The 7,943-nt window shown below is 34.9% G+C and overlaps 1 protein-coding gene across 1 annotated transcript; it reads right to left on the bottom strand.

Moving 5' to 3' along the window:
* Positions 1 to 5,005: 5,005 nt before the first annotated feature.
* Positions 5,006 to 6,437, bottom strand: LOC117169828. Its single transcript, XM_033356336.1, has 2 exons — positions 6,410 to 6,437; positions 5,006 to 5,400 (listed from the first exon to the last, which is right to left on the bottom strand). Exons 1-2 carry the CDS (start codon positions 6,435 to 6,437, stop codon positions 5,006 to 5,008), a joined length of 423 nt encoding a protein of 140 aa, XP_033212227.1.
* Positions 6,438 to 7,943: the final 1,506 nt, after the last annotated feature.

Genomic DNA, 7,943 nt, shown 5'->3' with positions numbered 1-7,943 from the left:
TAGGTTCAAATACTTGAGTATTCTCAAAGAAAATGTTAATCAAAGTGCCATAAGATTAAAGCTTGGAGACAAATTTTATTTCCAACATGATAATGATCCCAAGCACACGTCTTATATTGTGAAGCACTGGATTGCATTCAACTTGGCTCACTTTTTACCAACACCTCCTCAGTCCCCGGACCTAAATCCTATTGAGAATCTTTGGCATTATCTCGGTCAACGAGTTAGGCAGCATCACATTACTTCTAAGGTGCAATTAAAACAAGTATTGTTGGATGAGTGGAAAAAAATAAGTCCTGAGTATACAAAAAAATTAGTACATTCTATGCCAGATCGTCTTAGACATCGTCTTAGCCTGTGCCAACAGTTTGGTCCCTTGCAGATTTACGGGTAATAACTTCTTTAGTATTTTTTTGTTAATAAATATGTTTGAGTAGTATTAAATTTTGTATGTAGATATTCTATGGATAACATTGAAACTTTGTACAAAATGATTTCAATAAAACTTTCAAAAGCAAATCTATGAGAGATGTGTTTACTCAAATATTGCCTCTGTGCCTACACCTTTGTCCAGCACTGTATATGAACTAAAACATTTTTTTTTATTTTACGCAGAATTTAGTTCTTTATCATTTATTTTTTTGACATTTTTCTGTAGGATATGTACGGAACCAGCAGTTAAAAAAAACTTTTATGGCTATAAATACCTCAAAATAGCAAAAAATTATGTTTTTTTAAAGAGTCATAACTCTCGATCTATGAAGATTAGCAGATTATTTTTTTTAGATTTACGCAGAATTTCCTGCCCTGCAAATTTTTCTTTTGCCTTCCCCCCCTTATGTAGGTCCACGGAGAAGTGAAGTATTTTCAAAAAAACCATCAGGGGAGACCGCAGTTTCTTGACTCGTGTGAATTCCCATACAGTCCTAGTTTCGTTTGCTAGCTTGCTAGCTTTAATATATTGTATACAGTTAATTGTGGCTTTAGCGTTTCCTATTTCCATGTATCATTGAAAAGTCATGACAACAGTAACGTTTTAAACGTTTACATAACATAAACAAAAGTAACTTCAATACGAAATAATAGGAGCAAATTTTATTTTGAAAATAATTGAAACGTAGCCATTTCTCAAAAGTTTCGAAGCGTTATTGAAATTGCAGTGCTTAATTCTTGAACTTAAAAATTACCTCATTAGGTTCATTTTTCATTTAACTTTTCAGAATTTTCCCCCATTTCCAATTTTTGATGCTTAATATTAAAAATTGTACTTTGAAATTCATCATTTTTGAGAGTTTGTTCATTTTCGGAGATAAACATTTGGTAGGGATAAAAAAGAAAAATGAGGATCAGGCACAGAATGTACATGAAATAGATCCCAGTCGATTTTGATCAAACTTTGTAAAATTGTATTCTGATCGTCACGATTAAAAAAGTCAATAGGTATAAAGTCTAAGAATGGACGGATTTCGAGTTACAGAGGGTTGAACTTTGAAACATTTTAATGAACCTAGACCAATATCTTAAAAACAGACGATGAGAGAAAGAAATGTTCTATACAAAAGTTATTGCTCTCTAAGGCGAAAATTCTGTGGAAGTCATTACCTCAAGACACAGATCATATTCTAAGTTCTTTCATGGTAAACTTATTATTTATTTTTAACATTCAGCCAATAAGGACAAGATATGAGCAGGAAATTGATATCCAGCAAAGGAAGGCAAGAAGTTTTCTCAATATGCAGCCATTAAAGACATGCATGAGCTGGATGTGGCCAATACTCAGCCAATGAAGAAAAGATATAAAGAGATGCGGGAAATCGACTTCAACCATGATATATTCAGTTACCAGAAACTATTGACGTCTAGCTAAGTATCATGCCTTCCTTGGTTGGACCTTGCCAACATCCTGATCATATACCTTCGTTGGCGAGGGGTGAGGGGACTCACTCTTGCCTTATATTGGCAACAACCTGTTCATATCTTGCCTTCATTAGCTGAATATTGGTAAAAGCCGGCTCTCATGAGCCTTTATTAACTAGATATTGACCAAATCTTGCCTTCTTCTGCTGGATATTGATTTCTGGCCCATTCCAGCCCTTAATGGTTTAACATGAACAACAAATGAGAAGTTTACCATGAATTATCTTGAAAAATTATCTGTGCCTGAAGGCCATGAATTCCTTAGAATTTTTCCCTTAGAGCGGAATAACTTTTGTAGGGAAAATTTCTTTCTCTGATCTTCAGTTTTTAAGATATTGGCCCCGGTTTGCTAAAATTATTTGAACTTTACGCTCTGTAACTCGTAAACTGTCCTTTTACGGACTTTACGCCTATGTTCTTTTTAACCGAGATGATGAGAACTACAATTTTACAAAGTCGAATCACAAAAAGAATATCACCTTAGTTGATACGAAATAAACATAAACACTGCGCGGGATTGTCAGCCTTATTATTTAATGTGGTAAATAAATAAGTTCAATGGTATAACTTGCTCATTAGTAAGACACCAGTATAGCCTAGTATAGTATTTTCTTTTCTCAATCTAAGATACCCCCCCCCCCTTCACCGGCGAAAAATGGGGGTTTGATTTACAGTAGTTACGCCACTGACATTTTAGAAGTGAAATTTTCGGAAATTATTTTATAATGTTTTCTCGTTTATCATAATATTACTTAAGATAATTATTATACATAAACATAGCGAATGACGACTATTTTATACTTCAATACTGTTTTTTGTCTGATTTACAATTTTAAGAATTCAAAAATATTCTAATGAATTATATTAAAAAATATTTTCTTTACATTGTTTCTACTATGAAATTTTCTGCTTATGATATTTTCAATTTCTTATAATATTAAAATTTTTAAGATAGTACTTGATTAAACCACCCAGCGAGGTACTTTAGAAATCTGTTTTTAATGATGAAGCTTTTTCATGTTTATTTTGTATAAAATTATTCACGATAAAATAGATTACAAATCAATTTAAAAAAAAATTTTGTTTAATAGAGACACTAAGTTCATGAATCGTTCCAATCTGCAAGGTTTGCTTCTGAATGTTTTAAGAGTTTTTTTAATTGAGTCGAAATAATTTTACGTCAATTTCTTAAAAGAAGCCTTTTTATTTACATTTTGTATTATTATTTGCGAATGTAATTGTTTAGAATAAAAAAAGTATTATTTGAAATTTTTCAGATTTTTAAAAACAACAAAATCTACCACTGCCGTACAAACTAAAAAGATACATAAGTCCAATCTGACTCAAACTGAGAAAATCGAGAAAAACTACTTGCCCAAAGAACTTTAATATCGAATAAAATTTTGGACAATTAAGATACGTTATTTGGGTAAAATAATGTGCCGCCGGTGTAGCCGAATTTAGCAGGGACTTATTTCCCGTGGATTTCGTATCAGAGTCCGAGCTAATGCTAAAAAAATACGTGAGGGCAAGCAATTCTTTTCGTTTGTCAATTCACGCCGCACTCGGTCATTTTTAAAGCGAAAAAAAAGAAACAAAGTTCTTTAAGTTTTTTTCATGTGTATGCTGATGACGTGTTGCCTTCTTTGTACAACTTTTAGGACACGCAAAGTGTTTTGCGTATCTTTTTCTGTTGTATTTTTCAACTTTTTCGACTTTCCTCATTTATAAACAACCGTTTTTTACAATAAATATTAATAATTGATAGATTTTATTAATACAGTTAGATGCAGCTTTCTCTTACGAATCCAAGAATACTAAAAACTCATTTTTCATAAAAATGTAATCTACGTATCTTTTTAGTTTGGACGGCAGTATAGCCATTTCGAGAATAAACGCCACGCTGCGGATAGGGGTGAAATGACCTGCAGGGAGTGTGCGGTGGTCACACAGAAATGACAAACAAAACTTTTTTTCAGACGAAGCTGCAGTCGAGTTATTTCCCCACGACAACCATCCCCAAAACTGGCGCAATAGAAGAGTTTCACTGTACTATATTTACTGTGTTACTTTTAAACAAAATATTTGTCCCAAGTTAGTAACAAGGCTATTACCATATAAGATGTATAAAAAAGTACTGATAAAACTGAGCATGAAACATAAATTTATCAGCTGGTCACGTTCTTCTCAGAGAAAGAGCTTGACCGAGATTTTGTCAGAAAAATCTAAGCGGTTCCATAGCTCACTTCACTAAGCAGTGCGCTAGATTTAGGTTTCTGTGCTTGCAATTGTGTAATAATAATCATAAATTAAATGAAGTAAGCATATATAAACTAATTTTTTTCTTTTTAAAATCAATCGACATTTTACATCATTTTTATTGTCGAAAGTTTCGAGCTAATATATTTATAAATCGTGTATAGGATGCTTGCAGTGAATACAGACATATACATATAAAGAGTTTTTCAATAAGAGCGCTACAAAAGTTTTTTTTTAAATAAAACGAAAACGGTTTTGGATATAAATGAAATTCTTTATTCACGTGAAAGTATATTCGATGCCATTATGTATGGAACTCGATTTCTGTTGCATGGCCACCACGAGCACCCTTACAGAAGTGTAGACGCTGAACCCAATTTTCGACGGTTTTCAAGCATAATTCGGCCGATACTGCTGCAATTTCACGTTCGATATTCGTACGAAGTTCATCAATCGTCGCTGACTTGTTGGCATATACCATAGACTTGACGTAGCTCCAAAGGAAATAGTCTAACGGCGTCAAATCGCACGACCGAGGCGGCCAATTGACTGGGCCATTTCGCCAGATAACATTCTCACCAAACTTGGTTTTCAATAAATCGATTGTGACATTCGCTGTGTGGCTTGTGGCGCCGTCCTGTTGAAACCACATATTGTCCAAGTCCATATCATCCAATTCGGGCCAAAAATATTCGGTTATCATTGAGCGGTAGCGATTCCCATTCACAGTAACGTGCCGGTCTTGATCATCACGGAAGAAGTACGGCCCAATGACGCCGCCGGCCCATAAACCGCACCAAACCGTAATTTTTTTGGGATGTTATGTTGACTAATGGAGTTCATGTGGATTGCTGCCTGACCAATAACGCATATTTTGCTTATTGACGAAGCCATTCAGCCAGAAATGAGCCTCATCGCTGAAGATGATTTTTCGATGAAAATCCGGATCATTTTCGAGTTGTTGCTCAGAACAATTCACGAACATACGTCGCTTCTGGTGGTCAAGCGGCTTCAGTTCTTGTGTCAATTTGATTTTGTAAGGATGTAGGCCAAGATCTTTTCGCATAATACGCCACAACGATGTCACAGATAAGCCCAACGCTTGAGAACGACGTGTGAGAGACTGATTTGGGTCTTCCTCAATTGATGCGCTAGCGGCAGCAATATTCTCGACACTACGGGCACTTCTTTGTCTCACTGGCACGGGAACATTTTGCACTGTACCTTTGGATTTAAATTTTTCCACTAGACGCTCAATTGTTGATCTGGCAGGACGATTATGACGACCATAAATTGGACGTAGCGCTCTTAAAGTTGAGGCCACTAACTCCGAATTTCGGTAGTAAATTTTAATAATTTCGACTCGTTGTTGGATCGTATATCTTTCCATGATGAAATTGCAAACGTTACTGAAGAGAAATGTCAAAAGAGCGGGGAAAAAAATTGCGTCGTTTGCTGTCACTATCGGTCTACTTTTGTAGCGTGCCTATTGAAAAAGCCTTCACATGCGTTACAATGAAAAATAGGCAAAGTTACTTTTTATAGAAGTGAGGCTTACTACACGAAAAAGTAACTCTTCCGCTCGCTGAGTTCGACGGTTACTGAGTGGTGCAGTGCATCCTACTATTTGAAATTATTCAGCCTACTCTTTTAATAAATCACTTTACGTTACCAAAACGCAAAATAGTAATTTTAACAAAATGCACAGGCGAAAATCTGCTTTTTAATTTAAAATGGTTAGAACCACTGGTTTAGCGAGTTCTTCTAACGATCAAAATTTTTCCGTGAATACATTATACATTGCGGGTATTAAAAAAAAGAAACCTGAATCACATCTTGCATTTTCTAGTTTTTCTTTTCTTTCAAGTTAAACATGAAACACGTGGAAGGAGAAATAAAAGAATAATGTGCTACGAGTGGGGAAAATGTTCGGTTGTGAACGAGCATGAGTTTGATGCGCGAGCGAAGCCAGCGCGGAAAGAATGTGAGCCCAGTGGGCATAACATTTTAGAACGTAATTTGAACGTGCGAAAATCGTTTCTTGGACGTGCAATTCAAAAGACGTCATTTGAACGTTTTAAAAACTGTCCTAAGTCAGATACAATAATGTTCCAAAAACATTTTATGCTTGAAATACGTCTTTAAAACGTCTCTGGAACATTGTATGTTTATGGAACGTTATATGGACTAACTTAGGACATTTTTAAGCAGTTCTAAAGATGTTCTTTATCACTTGTACCCACTGGGAGTTCATCATCCATTCTCCACGAACGGCACATACTATTTTGTCCAACACCTACGGGAAAAAGACTTTTTCGTCTAGAAATAGTGGACACGGATATACATTGACTATGTTGCAAATCGCTCATCTGAGTTGTAGATAGTTCAACGCGACGCTTATTCGCGTGCTTTTCCCTACTTGTTAGGAAACTTTTCCTCACTAGTGGAAAAACATGCTATATTTCAACGCTCACGTCGACGATTGAGAAATTACTCATTTTGCACACTATTTTTGGACGATATTTATAGGTTTCTATACGGAAATTAGTCTGTTTTTAAAGAAAAAAAATTAATCTAAAACAGCAGAACATACCGATGAATTATACAGATTATAAAAGATGTGGTTCATCAAAATGAGTATTTTTAGTTGAATGGAGTCATCGTGGCTCAGATGGTATAGTGATTGTTCTTTGTTCCAACACTGCAGCCTTGGCAGCCACGCTGACGCGGGTTCGGATCCCAAAAATAGGAAGCGAGGCTGAACGTGCTTTTAGAACGCTTCGCTTATGTCCCTTGGATTAATGCTTCTGTATAACAATTTTCTTTGCATATATCCTCAAATATGCATATTTAAATTACAAATTATCAACGGAAGATATTCATTTTAATGAGCCGATTCTTTTATGTTCTGTATAATCTAGCGTTATGACCTGCCGTTTTCGAGAAAAATTGATTTTTCTGTGAGAACAGAGAAATTTGCAATGAGCGACCTTTAAATATTATAAGATTTATTTCTTTTTTTAGTGATTCATTTTAAACCTCAAAGGAATAAAGAAATCGACATTAGGAAAAATCAGGTGTATCATTTTCTAGATATCTATAGTGATTTTATTTCATTCTTTCTTTCGCAGAAGTATTTTTATAAAACAAGAAATTTCGTTACCAAACAGTTCTCCATTTAGAACTGCACACATTAACCTTGGAACTACACACAATGTGCCCAGTTGCACAAATTGCAGACCCTGATGTTGCCGACTGTAAAAAAACATCTTCAACGTAAGTCAAGATAGAATTAATTCATAAACTTAATACGAATTTTGATTGTTGAATATTCGGAGCTATGAAGGAGCCATTAAAAGAAGTACAAATTTAACAAATGAAGCTAAAATTGCAATATATAACTTTGTACTTTTACTCACGGTGCTGTACAGTATCGAGAGTTAAAAAAGACCTACCACGAAAAGGATTGGAGTAAAGTTAACGCAGTTGGAATTCAATTCCTGTGCAACTTGTGCGCTAAAAAGGTAATGGGCAAAGTCAGTAATGATAGGATTCTCAAAGAATATCTCGTAGAGGAAACACTGAGAAGAGTGAATGAAATTTTTGGAGATACGAGGGTAGTTCCATAAGTCCTTAGAATGAAGTATAAAAACAATTTTTTTTGAGTAAATTTTTTTTTATTTTTCAACATAATCTCCTTGGAGCTCTATACACTTGGTCAATCGTTTTTCAAGTTTTTTTAATCCTTCAGAAAAGTGCGTTTTCGG

The sequence above is a fragment of the Belonocnema kinseyi genome, chromosome 3 (assembly GCF_010883055.1).
Source record: "Belonocnema kinseyi isolate 2016_QV_RU_SX_M_011 chromosome 3, B_treatae_v1, whole genome shotgun sequence".
NCBI classification, from domain to species: domain Eukaryota; kingdom Metazoa; phylum Arthropoda; class Insecta; order Hymenoptera; family Cynipidae; genus Belonocnema; species Belonocnema kinseyi.
Note: the sequence above shows the minus strand (reverse complement) of the source record. Positions and strands in the feature narration are given on the sequence as shown.